This window comes from Panthera tigris, chromosome B3 (genome assembly GCF_018350195.1).
Source record: "Panthera tigris isolate Pti1 chromosome B3, P.tigris_Pti1_mat1.1, whole genome shotgun sequence".
In the NCBI taxonomy this organism is placed as follows: Eukaryota; Metazoa; Chordata; class Mammalia; order Carnivora; family Felidae; genus Panthera; species Panthera tigris.
In genome coordinates, this window is record NC_056665.1 from 4,433,917 (window position 1) to 4,449,815 (window position 15,899).

At 42.4% G+C, this 15,899-nt stretch overlaps 1 protein-coding gene across 13 annotated transcripts in view; it reads left to right on the top strand.

Moving 5' to 3' along the window:
• CPEB1 (cytoplasmic polyadenylation element binding protein 1) overlaps positions 1-15,899 on the top strand; it is a 90,663-nt gene that overhangs the window by 50,329 nt on the left and 24,435 nt on the right. For 8 of the 13 annotated variants that reach the window (XM_042987972.1, XM_042987971.1, XM_042987979.1 and 5 more), the window contains exon 3: positions 14,051-14,242. The exons of 1 other annotated variant lie outside the window; for it this stretch is intronic. In XM_042987972.1, the coding sequence (XP_042843906.1) occupies positions 14,051-14,242 (192 nt within the window). The remainder of the gene's footprint in view (positions 1-14,050; positions 14,243-15,899) is intronic. 4 more of the 13 variants (XM_042987976.1, XM_042987967.1, XM_042987970.1 and 1 more) reach the window with 1 other exon arrangement.

Consider the following 15,899-nt stretch of genomic DNA (forward strand, 5'->3'; position numbering starts at 1 on the left):
GTCTTTAAAAAAAAAAAAAAGGTTCCTGTCCCAGTAGGGGAAGGTTGGTTAATATTTCCCTGATGAAGGATACTTTTCAAGTGTATTGTTAAACTGATTTACAACGTGAGCCAAAACCTGAGAGTTGGATGCTTAACTGACTGAGCCACCCAGGGGCCCCTAAAAATTCTTAGGAGGGGCACCTGGATGGCTCAGTCAATTAAGCACCTGACTCTTGACACTGGCTCAGGTCATGATCTCACAGTTTGTGAGTTGGAGCCCTGCATTAGGTTCTGTGCTAACAGCGCAAAGCCTGCTTGGGATTCTCTCTCTCCCTCTCTCTCTCTCTGCCTTTCTCTCAAGCGTGTATGCACACTCTTTCTAAATAAACTAAAAAAAGTTCTTATTGAGATATAACTGATGTATAATGTATTAGTACTAGGTGTATAGCATGATTTGATATACATTTATTGCAAGATTATATGCAGTTTATTCTAATGACCTACATTAGATTTTGCATTCACAGCCTGTCTTGATTGGAATGTAAATTCCCATCAGAAGTAGTTGATGTGTACTTAGGTTTCATAATATATAGTTAGAAATGTAGATTTACGTCCTCACGTTCTGAACCTTACTTAAAAGTGTTCCAATAACACCCAAGTTACCAGAATTTTTATTTATTTTTATTTAAAAATAATCTCTACAGGGCCTGTTGTAGGGCAGGATCACAGATGTGGAGTGGAGAGCAGGCACACACTGGATGCCAGCACCTTAATGTCTGTCCCTCACTGTGTCCAACTCTGCTCCCTCCTGCTCTTTTACTTTCTCAGTCAGCTCCAAGGGATACTGTCTGCAGAGAGAAGGCAGAACAATGCTTGGACTTGAGGTATAGAGTTGAGTACAGAGGTGCTCTGCTGAGAGGGGGAAGCAGCCCTGACACTCCAGTCCATGGAAGGAGAAAGGTCCTAGGAGAGTGTTCTAGAGCCTGTCCACAAACTCTGCTCCTTTTGTCACTTTATGAAGTAGGGAGTGTGACGTTTCATTTCTGCAAGCCTTGGCCTGTGTGCTACCATCCCCATCTGCTGGAGGGTCAGGGCTTTGCTGCTCAAACCTAAGTCTCCATGATGTTTTGATCACAGGCAGAATTACTCCCACTGTAGTGTGTGCATCCCAACTTCTGAATGTAGGTGTTGTACTCATTTCTTATTAAAAAAGAAATACAGCTATGGTATGAAAGGGAACTGCGCAGAGGTGAATGGTTAAAGCCAGAATTCACACTTGGAGAGAGTGTTACTGCTGTGAAGTGAGGGGCTTGGACTAAGTGGATTCCAAAGTCCCTTATGTCTTTAATGTTCTGTGGCTTATTGTATTTTAAATTATCCTAATTTTGTATTGTCCTCGAACTCCTAATGTCAAATTTAAAATCTTTTAATAAGGATTTTTCTTTGTAAAAATTCTTAGAAATTTTTTCAAATTTATTTAGGGGATATTAAATTTTAAATTACCTTTACCCTGTTTAATAAGCTGTATGTTTTTCTTGTTTAAATATGTTCATTGTAAAACATTTTGAAGGAAACAGAAAGAAGGAAAAGAATCCTGTGTAATCCCACTAGTCAGAGATAACGGTTAACATTTTAGCGTATCCAGTATTTTTCTAACATAGATACAGTATATATTTATTAAAACGAAAGCTTTCTGAATACACTGTGTAGTGATTTGCCGCTTTCTATTTTTTTTTTTTCTATTTCTTTTAATGTCATTAATTTTCTATGTCCCTGTCAAGGTTACATAGCATTTTACTGTGTAAATAGATGCAATAGGAGATTCTTACCCTAGATTCTTGGATAGAACTCAGGGAGTCTAGTAACATGGACAGGTGAATAGATCTTTATTTTCACCAGTATTTATCTGAAATGTAGCATTTCTTGCTGTTGTAAATGTTGGCAACAAATCACAATAATATTAGCAAGGCCTAATACTTTGGTAATGATAATCTTCATTAGGATGGTCAGACATTTTATATTTGACTTCTTTACAGTCACTGAACATATTTTAAAAAGTTTTTTATATTCATTACTTCAAAAATTATCACTATTTTATATATTGAACAACATTAATCTTAGTATCGATAGGCTTTAGCAGACTGCCAAATTGTTCATTGTATACAAAAGTTAAGAATTTCGAACTATTGTAGATCATTTGCTTAAATAGGTGTCTGTTTTACTGTATCTGTGGTTATTTGGACACAGAATAAATAAATCTCTAGAAGTAAAATTCTTTAATCAAATAAGTATCTTTCAAAGCTTTGAGTGCACATGTCAGATTACCTTCCAGAAATGTACCAGTTTACTTTTCCATAGTATATGAAAGCACATGGTTGTTTTCACATCACTAGCTTTTATATTTTCTAGCTCTATTGTGGTTTCGCACTGTAAGGGGTCTCCAGTCTGGTGTCGTGTTTAAGGAACTTATGTAAACCCCAGATTTGAACAGTATAGCATCATTTCATCGTGTTTACACGAGGCTAGTTTTATATACAGTTGGGCACACCCTCTGGCAGCGTGTGGTATTCTGGACTCAAGCCTCCGAGAGCTGGAGCACCTGCCAAACCGGGAGCCATAGATGAGGTGGAGCTGGATTTGAATAAGGTGGCCTCTTTCCATTGGGAAGAAGCTAAATTGTCACTTTCAAAAATAATACACACACCTGGCAGTGGAATCTTGGATGCACCAGCATGTGACCTTGACATTTTGCTGAAGAAGTGAGAGATTGGGGGAGGGGGATGGTAATAAGAGCGGAGAGAAGCTAGTTGTAAGAATTGATCTCTTGATAGGAAGAGGTGGCTTTAGTACAAAACTCCACAGGGGCCTAAGTGGAAAATGAGAATACAAGTTGTTGTTGTTGTTGTTTTTAATTGTCTTTTTCAAAAATTTTTTTAACGTTTTTTATTTATTACTGAGAGAGCATGAGCATGGGAGGGGCAGAGAGAGGGGGAGACACAGAAGCCGAAGCAGGCTCCGGGCTCCAGGTTTTCAGCACAGCGCCTGACACGGGGCTGGAACCCACAAATCATGAGATTATGACCTGAGCCGAAGTCGGACGCCCAGCCAACTGAGCCACCCAGGCACCCAAGAATTTGAGTTGGGACATGTATGAGTGCAGACCTGGGCCTAAGAAAGTGCCCAGGGTAGGAGAGAAGCAATAGAGCAGGTTCATCCTGGATTTGGATCCCACCTCTTCCACTTAGTAGCTTTGTCACTTTGACCCTTTCTGGGGCTTGTTTGCTCTCCAGTTGGGGGATGGGAGATTTAACCAAGTGTGCTTTTAGATCCTTTGTGATTGATTCGCTCTCATCTGGTGGCAGGGAATTGGGGGCATTTATCCCAGAGTCCTCATCCTGCATGTAGTAATTATTTGTTTGGTCAATCCCTGATAAAGGACCTGAATTATGCAGAGCACTCTTCTTAATCTTTTTTTTTTTTTTTTTATTTTTTTTAACATTTATTTATTTTTGAGACCGAGAGCATGAACAGGGGAGGGGCAGAGAGAGAGGGAGACACAGAATCCGAACAGGCTCCAGGCTCTGAGCTGCCAGCACAGAGCCCGACGTGGGGCCCGAACTCACGGACCGTGAGATCATGACCTGAGCCGAAGTCGGACGCTCAACCGACCAAGCCACCCAGGCGCCCCTTCTTAATCTTTTTTAAATTTAAATTTTTATTTTTGAGAGTGAGAGATTGAGAGAGCGTGAGCAGGGGGAATGGCAGAGAGAGAAGGGGACAGGATCTGAAGCAGGTTCTGTGCTGACTGCCCGATGTGGAGCTTGAACTCATGAACTGTGAGATCATGACCTGAGCTGAAGTTGGATACTTAACCGACTGAGCCACCCAGGCATCCCTGCACAGTGCTCTTATTTGCAACGGATCAAACACCTGATTAGAACTAACTTTGGCAAAATTTGAGAATTGTTGGAAGTCTTTTGGTATATACTTCATGGAATAGGAAGAAATGACGGGAAAACAAAGTAAGGACACTGAATCCAGGGCCTTCAATCTTGCCAAGATCCTGTCTGTCTCTCTCTCCAAGTGTGGGTTTTATTTTCTCCTTTTGCACAATTGCCTATTACCTGAGTAAGGGGTTATGTTCACATCCTCTAGCATCTTGAAGCTAGGAAATGGTTCTTCCTTCACTGTATCTAAATAGGAAAATTCAAAAAAGGACTCCCAGTTAGCTTGGTGTGGGTTGTCCCTATGCCTGGACTCATCTGTATGTCCTAGGAATGGGTTATTCTGGCCCAGATTGGGTCACATGTTCATCCATGAATCATCTCTGTGATCAGTGAAGCAAAATCCTCTAGGAAGATGGCATTTGCCTTGAAGGACCACTTGGTTGGCATAGGAAGAAAAATTGTTCAATAAAATCCTGGTGTGGGGGAGATTTTTTTTTTAAACATGGTCTAAGGGATTCATGAACTAGGCAGCAACAGTATTCAAACAATTGTTTGTACACATCCCATTAATTAAAAAAAAAAAAAACCCCACCAGTATACTCCACAATGAGATACCATCAATTCATCCCCATAAAGATGGTTGTAGGAAGGAAGGAAGGAAGAGAAAAGAAAATAGTGTTGGTGAGGATGTGGGGAAATTAGAACACTTGTGCACTGTGGAATGTAAAATGGTGCAGCCACTATGGAAAATAGTATGGTAGTTCCCCAAAATAAAAAAATTTAGAATTACCATATGATCCAGCAGTTCTGCTTGGAGGTATATACAAAAGGAAATTGAAACCATATTTGTACACCAGTGTCCGTAGCCGTGCTATTCACGATAGCCAGAAGGTGGAAATAACCCAAATGTCCCTTGACAGTTGAGCAGGAAACAAAATGTGGTCTCTACATACAGTGGAATATTATTCAGCCTTAAAAAGGAAGGAAATTTTGATACATGCTTACAACATGGATGAACCTGGCACATCATACAAAGTAAAAGAAGTCAGCCACCAGGACAGATAATCTGTGATTCCATTTCTGTGAGGTGCTGAAAGAGTTGAATTCATACAGACAGAAAGTAGTTACCAGGTACTGGAGATGGGGCTAGTGGGGAGTTGGTTTAACAGGGACCGAGTTTTAATTTGAGATGAAGTTCTGACAATAGATAGTGGTGGGTAAATGCATAAAAATATGAATGTACTTAACTGCCTCTGAACTGTATACCTAAAAATGGCTAAAATGGTAAAATTTGATGTATAGTTTACCACAGTAATTATTTAAAATAATTTAAGGTACAACATACAAAAATACAACATACAAAAATTTTAATAATTTAAAATACAACATACAAAATTTAAAAATACAACATACTTCTTGCATGTTTAATTTGATATCTAAGTAATCATTTAAGTGAAAATGTATCCAGTGGAAATCAAAGGTATTTGATACTTCCTCTCTATTTAAAAATGTGTAAGCCCATTCTTTAACAGTAGAAAATTTTTCATTATTCCTTTTCTCCTTTCCTCATATTTGTAGTCTGCTTCTCCCACAGAATTTTATCCTAATGTAATATTGTACACTTACAGGTCTTTGGCTGATTACATTACACTTGTCTGCAACAAAAACAGTACATAAAAATAAATCTTAAATTATTTTCTGTGAGTAAAAGGCTGTAGGTATTCTGGATTGCCATGGCCTTTGATTGCTGGGGCAGTTAAGACCATCTAAATGTTACAAATTTTTATAAAGTTTTGTTTATTGGAAATGCTTCTTAATGAGATAGATGGGACATTTAAAAACCCATGTAATTTTGGACGACTCACTTATTGCTGGAATGACTCAGGGTTTTCAACACGATATATATTCCTATTTTTTGTTTTTCCAGATCTGTGTTCTGAGTAAACTTGCTCACATAAATAGATGGGAAACGAAGGAGTTAATTGGAGCAGCATGTCTCAATTGTTTGAACTCCTCAAGTTCCAAGCAAAAAGTTAGACATCTGTCATTATTTTTAGGCTTGTACTTGCTGGCAGTTCGATTTAATCCTTCATATTTGTGACAAACAAGGAACTGGAAACCATCTAATTTGCAAAAAGATTTACCCAAGTCATCAGTCACTGAATTTCTCAGTTTTTTGAAAGTGTACCAAGAGAGCTTTATGAAGACTTTAGATAACAACTATGTCTATCATTCTTTGACTTAGAGACCTTGTTTACCTTAATTTACCTAAAGGATTGAGAAAATTAAAATAATGTTAATTTAAAAATACACCTTTGCCAGCACAGTATCTTAAGATGTGTTTTATCTTCTCATGTAAAGTATGTATTGTCAAAAACCTTAGGTCTGTAGATTTTAACTTGCTGTACTTATGGAAAATGTCAACCATAAAATCTAATGAAGTCTGTTCTTATTCTCAAACCAATCAGTTCAATCAGACTTGGCCTTTTGTCAGAAAAAGCCTGACTTCGCTTTCACCCGGTATTTTTATGAACATTTTCCAACATACATAAAAGCTGAATGATTTATGAAGTGAACACCCATAAAGCCCTTCACCTAGATACTATGGTAAACATTTTGTCAGTTGGCTTTACAACGTATTCGTTTATTTACCCCCTTAACCATTTATCTTTTCACCTGTTTACCTTTCACAATTAGTTTCAAAGTAAGTTGCCGATGTGAATATAATTCACCTCTAAATACTTCAGTGTGCAGGGGCGTCTGGGTAGCTCAGCTGGTTAAGTGTCTGACTTCGGCTCAGGTCATGATCTCACAGTTTGAGTTCGAGCTCCATATTCGGCTCTGTGCTGACAGTGTGGAGCTGGCTTCAGATCCTCTGTCCCCCTCACTCTGCCCTTCTTCCTCCGTCCCTGCCTCTCTCTCTCAAAAACATTAAAAAAAAAAGTACTTCAGTGTGCATATCATTAATGTTCAGTATTTGCTGATAATATTTTGAGGTAAAATTTATACACAAATGCACAAATCCTCTGTGGATCATGAGATTCATCCTGACAAATAACACACACCCAACTTGGACTCCCGTCAGTTGTAGTGCATTACCCTCCCCTCACAAAGGTCCTTCCTACCTTTTCCCAGTCCGCTCCTTCCACGGCCCTGCTGCCTCTCCCAGAGGCAGCCATCGGATTTCATTTCATCATATGAGTTTTGCCTGTTCTAGAACTTCAGGTAAAAGTACAATTTCTGTAAGGCTTCTTTCAGTGTAATTAAGATTCATCTATGTTGCATGTATCAGTAGTTTATTCCTTTAGATCGCTGAGTCATATTCCAGTATATACATGTGTCACACTTTATTCTTCTGTTGATGGTCACTTGGGCTGTCTCCAGGTTTGGTGATTATGAATAAGACCATCACCGTTCATGTACAGACCTTTTTGTAAAAGCATACTTTCATCCCACTTGGTTGAATACTTTGGAGTGGAATTGCTGTGTCCTAGAATAGTCTGTTTAGTTGTGTAAGAAATTCACAGACCTTTCTCAAAAGTGATTGTACTGCATGTATGATGCATGAAAGATCTCATCGGCAACACTAAATGTTGGCAAAATGTGGAGCCAGTCTTTCTAAATTTAGCTGTCTGGTGGGTACGTAGTGGTTTCTTGTGGTCCAATTTGCATTTCTTTGACTAATGATGAGCACTTTTTCAAGTGCTTCCTGACCTGTTGGTTATGTATCTTTTTGAAATGCCTTTTCAATATTTTATGCCTTTTTGAAAATATTTTTTCCTTTACTTTTGAGTTAAGATTTCTTTTATATTGTCCATACTAGCTATTTATCAGATATGGTTGCGGATATCTTCTCCCATTTCATAGCTTGTCATTATTTTCTTAATGGAGTCTTGATGAGCAGAAGTGTTTAATTCTGGTAAGACCCATGTATCAAAAGTTTTTTCTAATGACCATTACTTTCTGTGTCTTCCTTAGGAAACCTATGCATCTGTGTACTCCTCAACCCTAAGTCACAAGGACAGTTGATGTTTTCTTAGAGTAGCCTTATGGTTTTGCCTTTTTTTAGATCTCTTGGATTCATATTGAATTAATGTTTGTATATGGTGTCAGGTAAGAGGTTAAGGTTCATTTTTTTTTTTTTTTTTTTTTTTTTTATCCCATGTGGATGTCTGGTCAGTCGAGCACCATTTGTTAAAAAGTCTTTCCGTACTGAATTGTTCAAAGGCCAGGTATTTCATTGGGGTTGCACTAACCACATAGATCACTTTGGTGGGAATTAACTTTTTAACAATATTGAATTTTCTATTATGTGAACATGGTATATGACATTTTAGAATCTAAACATTAATGTTTATTTTAAGGAATATTGTAGAAATCACTTTTGATTATTGAAACAATTTGTGGAATTTGAAGATTATTAAAAACAGTCAAGACTAAAATAAGCCAATGATCCTATTTTTCTGATGGTTTGTAGAAGGTAAATCGGTTGTCTCTCATACTTTCATCTGTAATATAATTTAATGCATAGGTAAAATCATGTGTAAGCTTTTCCAGAGTATCCTAGCCATCATGCAAGCTCTCTCATCTGACCTGTTGTTTCACTTATCAGCACATAGATAAACGAGAAATTATTTTCTGGAGTGTGAACTTCTGAGGAATTGTGATTAAATCTAGCTAAGCCTTTAATGTTTGGTGACTAGTGTAAGAGAAAGTTAATAAGCCAGGGCCTGAAGATTGGCTTTGATATGAGAGGCATTAGGGAGCCAGTGAAAGTACTTGTTTAGTAGAATGAACACCATGAAGGAAAGTGGTGTTGGGTAAGAATGGGGTGAGTAAGAATTACTTGGAAGAGACCATCTGGAGTAGAAAAACCCTTTTAAAATTGTACTGCTCGGAGTGTGGCCAGCATACCAGGAATGCGACATAATATGGGAGTTGATTAGAAACGCATATTCTGGGCTTGACCCAGACCCACTGAACCTGAATCAGTGTTTTAAAAAGATTCCCAAGTCATTTAAAGTTTGGGGAGTACTGCTCTGGAGAAGCTTGCAGTCTCCCTGGCATATGAGTAGTTAAGGGCCAAAGTACAAACAGAGCAGTTGAAATGATCTTGACAGATGTCTGACTTCTTGCACGTTTGTTCTTTCTCTTTAAGTTGCCAAGATGGATTTCCAAAATCATCATTTTGGTTTTTTTTATTTTGTGTGAGAAAATTGTCTTTCAGACAGTCTTTTTAGAAATACATTCTTAGAAATGCTACTTTATAGGCTTGTTAAAACCCTACGAACCATAAATCATTGATTTAAGGAGATTCAGCTATAAAGCTAGTCTTTTGAAAGAATCTAATGGGAACAAATAATGCAGTGTCCTATCTCTGCTATTCCCAGAGCCTGGAATTTGGGGATAAAGTTGAGATTTTTTTAAAAGACTCGAGTGTGGTTGCTAAACAAACTATAATAGTGTGCTGCTTAGGTTGAAAGAGGGAAAAGACAGGAGAGGATGGATTTTATTCTGCATTGTTATAATTGTACACTGACTAAAGGAAAATCCATTAGTAGTCTGCTGACCTTATACAGTAGCTGTTCATATTTTTCTGTTTCTTTACCAAAATTTCCATCAATGGACAGAATTTTCACATTGTTCTAATCATGGTATAGATAGATGCAGCTTTGTAGTCTGCTTGTGCCATTTAACATATTTCCCTTCAGCTCTTCTTCCCTCTCATCCCTGGCCTCCTGATAGGCCTTCTGAGCTCCGATCTCTGGTTCATCTTGGACCCTTCAGCCTGTTATTTTCTGTTTAAGAGTCCATAGACATCCCTCACTTGGCGTGCCTTGGTTCAACTGGTACAAACACACCTTGTTGACCTTACCTCCTCATGGAACTAGATCTTTTTCCTAGGATCAGCTTGTGATTCATCTGTTCTGTGAAGCCAACCCAACTTCTGGCAGTCACCATCTGCCTTTGTACAGTGGAGCCTCCTAACTTAAGGGCTTCACAAGTGAGGGCCTCATAGCACAGTTCTTGTCTTCCCTTAGTCTCCAGACTTCAAGAATGGTGGCAGCAGACGACCCTGAGCAATGCTGTGCTGAGTTTTGCTGGCAGAGGAGTCATCAGAGGAACAACAGCCTCTTACGAAGATGGAAAAGATAAGAGATGAGGTCACTCTGAGCCCTGGAGCCAGGGTCCCTGGTTCACCTCTGCATTTTGAGTCTGCCAGGGGATGCTCTAGTTGAGATTGTGGCTAACTTTGACCTTTGGGTCAATTTACTTATTTCCCTGAGTTGTTTGCCTGCTAAGAAATTTGGGGGATTAACTGTAAAGAAGATAACTGATAGTTTCAAAGGGAAATGATTTTTAAAATTTTGAACTAAATTAAGAAACTTAAGTCAGAAGCTTTGTTATGGGTATGGATGAAGGAAACTTGTAGGAAAAAGCATTTAAACTGAGAGTCCTTGTTCATTAGATTGCCTTAGAATAAGAATTATCACATCATCTTGTGCCAGTTATCAGCTTTTAGTACTTGAGAGTACGTAGATGGAGCTGGGCAAAAGATTATAAATAATATCCTCCAGTAAAAAGGGTCACATCCCTGTCCAGCATCTGCTGTGAGCTTCAGAAGCAAAGAAAAGCTTTTGCTCAGTACAGTTAGCCTTTGCTTTTCAGACCTCTTACCTCACTGCATGTTAGGCTGTGTTGACAGTTTACTTCTCAAACTTTCTTTCAGTACACGGAGAAGAGGTGGACAGCAAGGGGTAAATTTGGATAGAAGGGATCAGTTAGTCATTGGAAAGGAGCGTTTTTGGGTAACCTGTTTCTGGAGGGGCAACTGGATGGCACAGTTGGTAAAGTGAGTGACTCTTGTTCTCGAGGTCATGAGTTTGAGCTCCATGTTGGGTGTAGGGATTACTTCAGAAAGAGAGTCTGTTTCTTGAGTAAAATGTTTCTGAACACAAAGGCTCCAGATAAGAGTGATCATGCCTACCAGGCCTACCATCTCTGAGATTGCTGTCCTGGTATGATTTTCTTAATTGAAGCGTAGTTTAACGTACAATATGATGTTAGTTCCAGGTGTACAGCATAGTGATTGGACAATTCTGTATTTGACCCCGTGCCCACCACAGTAAGTATAGTCACTGTTGGCCACCATACGACATTACTACAGTATCACTAACTCTTTACCTTATGTTCTTTGTACTTTACATCTCTGTGACTTCTTTTAGAACTGGAAGTTTTGTCCTGGTACGATTATTAAAATTTGCCTCCTTTCTCTCAAAAACGTCTTGGTTTGGATGATAAATTACATGGTCACCCTACTGAAAACTGATAAAATGCTTTGTGTCGGACAGTGTACCAGATGTTTTATGTGATCCTGAAAGAATCAGGATCTGCTGTTGCCACCTTACAAAGATGCTCAGAAGCTAAGTAACTTGACTGAGATCACACAGTGGCAAGACTTGGTGAGCAAAGTAAGATCCTGTTGGACTTTTAAAGCTACTTAATTTTTCCCAGTCTGCTACACTAAGCATTTAATGGGTATGGCCTTCATTGATTTTAGGATCTAGTGAAGGAACCCTGCAGTGGTTGTGAAAGCCTTTTTCTGGAAGAGAATGTGGGATGGGGGATGTCTGGATAAGGATAGAGGTGATGTGATGCCTATGGTGGGGATGCTGGGAGTGAAAGTAGAGTTGTGTTCAGATCACAGAGCTGGATGCACGTAGCCATCAGTATCCTTAAACAGCCCTGCTGCTGAAGCCTGGGTCTGTCAGCTTGGGATGGGAAGGTTATGGAAGTTGTATAGATACTATTGCTCAAACTGGTGTGTGCATACATATCAGCTGGTAATCTTGTTAAAATGCAGGTCAATTCCATAGATCTCGGGGGTGCTGAGATTGTGTATTTATAACAAACTCCTGGTGATGCTGATGTTGCTGGTCTTCCTCACTAGACTTTGGGCAGCAAGAGTATAGTCGATGATTAGATCCTTCCTGCCAGAGGCATGGGGGTAGTCATGCACACAGATACCCTCATTTTAGAGGTCAGGGTGGGGTGGGGGCAGTTGTGTCTAGGCAGAGGTGGCCTCGCTGTGGGGTGGAAGGAACTATATAGATAGCTGGTTTAGTGGGCACAGGTACTGAAATATAGATGTTTTTAAAGGCAGCATTGTTTTTGTAGTTAGTACACGTAGATTATTTTTAAAGTTTGTCCTTAGCTTGTGTGAGGGTGGACCTAGAGAAGCAGGAGGGGAGTGTTTTGGGGTGGGGACAATACCAACATGGTGCAGTGGTGAACAAGGTTTTAACAAACACAGACAGGGAGCAAGCAGAGTATCTATAGCCAGACAGGAATAACGTGGATGGATGACACAGCAGCAAAGCTCTAAAGAAAAAGGAAGGGAAAAAGAAAAAGAAAAAACCACCTCTAATGGGAGGAGTCTCTCCTACAGACTGGTCATTTCTCCCCTTTCAGCTCTGCCTGAGTGCCCAAGGACATAGGGGTATGTACTGCAGGTGGTTCTCGCTAGTTTATCCTGTGGCTAATAGCATTTTTCTTGCCTCTGCCCACCTGGGACCCTGTCTATATCGGTCACTGCCCGTATGACATGGGAGAACAGGTGAGGCGGAGTACTGCCACCAGCATGGTTTAGGTGTGAGCAGCCTGCCTGCTGAGGCTGGGACCTTTGCTCTCTACCCTCTTTTCTGGGGAGGAGGCCTTGTGACTACAGGTCATGATGGCAGAGGACTGATACGGGAGAGCACGTCACCAAAGAGGAAATGGCGGAGGTTCCAGAATATCTGGGCAGAGCTGTACTTTGTTGCTGGAGCTGTGAGTGGTCACAGAAGTGGGGCCTTGGTCCTGAGCAGGACCCCTGAGTGAGGGCCCCAGCAGCTAGAGGCATCAGTGAGCCTCCCAGCTGGCTAGCTGGGAGGCTCAGAGTGCTCCTGGAAGGCTGGAGACAGGGCGTTGGCAGGGCCGGCTGGTGGGAGCTCCTGAGCACTGGATTTCTGAAGGGGCAGAATAGCACTGGGACTGTTGCTTTTCTTTCTGTCTGTCTGAACTGTTTAGCAGTGTTGCCTCAGTCTGTCCCTATGTCCGGCCGCCTGAGGGAAGGGAGGCTGGACCTGACAGAGCTGCTCATGACTCATGCCCATCCTGTTGGGGCGAGAGGAACCAGGGACAGGAATTGTCCGGGTCAGGGCAGAGCTTACTCTGGCCTGTGGGTGGTGGGACATACCAGGGCAGCCCGGCGACTCCCTTCCCTCTGCTGAAGCTGACCCCTTTTCTCTGTGATGTGCTCCAGACAAGCCTGGAGCACCAGGTGTTGTTTCCCAGGGTCCCAGTATGCAGTGTTTTCTGAAGGTTACCCCATCCCTCAGTGGTAAACACTGCTGTGTCAGGGTGCTGCTCAGGGGCCACTTGGAGCACATAGATTTTTGCTAGCAGGATTGTGAAGCTTTGCATTGGGCTGCAAAACCAGGGCTTGAGCAAGCAGCTGGAGAGAATCCAGGACTAGAGTGTTTTTGGGTTTGGGGGTGGAGAGCAGAGGGAGGGGAAGGGAGGGGCAGGAGGGCAGAGCTACACAAGCAGGCAGTCACTGCTTTGGCTTTGCTGTCAGCGGAGAGGACTTCAGTCGTGCCTCGGGGCCGCTTGGCCACCATTGCTGGAGACCGGAGGGCGCTGCCTCGGAACCCTGACTTACCGGCACTGCACCCGGACTGTTCCAAGTAGCTGTTGTGCTATCTTTTCCCGGGGAGGCAAGTCTCCTCCCTGTCGTCCCCTCCTGCTCCTCCCCCATTCTGTGAGGGATGATGCCGCTTTCTATTGCACAGCTCAGCCGGCTGATGTCACTGGCAGCGGGAAGCATCAGCAGCCTGATCACATGCTGGCCCAGTCTGTAATGCAGACGGGATAGGGGTGTGTATGTGGGGAGGGGGGCTGTATGGCAACTGCTCCTGCTCTGACGCCCCCAAAAGTGCAGAGGCAGCGGCCGCAGCATCCGGCCGACTTGGATGTCTGCTCCTTGAGCTCCGGGAAACTATTATTATTAATATTTATTGTTGATAATACTGGGGAAAACAGCCCTTAACTCTGGGGTTTCTGCTGTCCTCCTGTCCAAAGCAGACTTCCAGGACTCAGAAGAAACAGTTACGAGCAGGATGCTTTTCCCCACCTCTGCGCAAGATTCTTCCCGGGGCCTCCCAGATGCAAATGACTTGTGCCTTGGCCTGCAGTCCCTCAGTCTCACAGGCTGGGACCGACCCTGGAGCACCCAGGACTCCGATTCCTCAGCCCAGAGCAGCACACACTCGGGTGAGTGCCAGAAAATGAGTTGGCTGGGGGAGGGGGACGCATGGGGTGGTGAGCAGAGACATCCACAGCAACAGTTGTTCTCTTCCCCTTTGCATCACCTCCCCCCCCCCCAATACAACATGGAGCTGTTTTGCAAGAGATGGAAATGCTGGCTGTGAGCGTGGCAGGACAGATGGTTGCTCGTAAAGGCAGGCATGGCTTTTCCACTTACCCTGATAAATTCCCTGGAGTTGTTAGTGTGCACCTGGGGTGGCCCTGAGAAGAGTCCCCAAGGTGACAGTCTTATGCAGAAAAGATCCAGCTAACCCCCCGAGTGCCCAGGCCTGTTTTGGAGATGATGAAGCAAAACACTTTTCAGTGGGGGAGGGGACTTCAGGGGCTGATCCCTGGATGTCCAGATTCTGTTTCTCAGTGGTTTTTATAACTAGGGACCTGTATACGAGGATGGGTGAGTCCCTAAATCATGGCAAGGGAGTAATTTTAACCTCCAGTGTGGCTGGGTGGTATTAGAATATTGGAATTGGCTTTAACATACGGGTAAGAGCATTGACCCTGGAAAGGGACAGGCAGGGTCAGTGGGGTGGAGTAACTCTCAGCTGCGGAGGCTTTGTTTTTCTTTGTGTGAAGGGTAACCAAATGGATGGAGGAAGAGCCACTCCCCTTTAGGACCCCTTGTTGCCTTGGGAGGATTTGATGGGGACAGCCTGAAGGGGCTTCTTGGCCAACCCCGTGAACTGCTTCTGCTGAGAACTTCCCAGTGCCCGTTTCTTTCCCTCTTGTGGTACACGGGGGAGGGTTGGCCAGACCCAGCCAAATCTTGGAGTGTTCAGGAAGAAATGGGAACTTCAGAAATACTATAGGTAACTTAAAACCCATGTATTTTGCTTTAGGTACATTATACCTTAATAAAAAGAATAGCAGCAGATACTTAGGGAAGATGGAAAGGTAGTGGGGGGCAGCCATTTCCTATTGGTGCTGACCGTGGAATTCACTGAGCCTGCCATCCTTCCCTCACCTCCTCAGCTCCAGAAACTGGCAGTCATGGTAGCCAGGTACCGTCTTGCTGATTTCTCTGGCCTCCACCCTATTTGGCCGCAGGTCTTTTTTTAGAATGCTTTGCAGAGCCCAGGACTGTTGTCTGTTGGCATTATCCCATTTGATTGGGGGTAGGGGGTTGGATTTTTTTTTTTTTTTTTTTTTTTTTTTTTTTTTTTTTTTTGATTTGAGGATGGGGAAGAGCTTTGTCTAAGTAACTACCTCTGGGTTAAGGTAGAATTTCTTGAAGTACTGGCCTTCAGTTGGCTCAGGTTTTTCCAGAAAGATTGGTAACTGCCCTGGGGCAAGGAAGTGTGGCATCCTGTGCCTGGAGATCTTGGCTGGAAGGCCACGGTTGCTTCTTTTATGTGGTACTCTGAAGTTGACCCAGATGGCCTGTGAAGCTGACCTTGTCCTCATTCCCACTGTATCTGAGCAGAAAACAGAAGAGCTTATGCAGGAGGTGGGCACCTGTCTGTGGTGACCAGTGTTTGACTAAGGCACTATCTCTCACTGGTGTCAGATTGGGGCGTGGCCCTTTGGCTCTGGTCTCTGTTAGCTACAAGGGTCCTTCTGAAAAGTAGTACTGCACACAGGTTGCAGGAGGGCGCAGGTTGGGGCT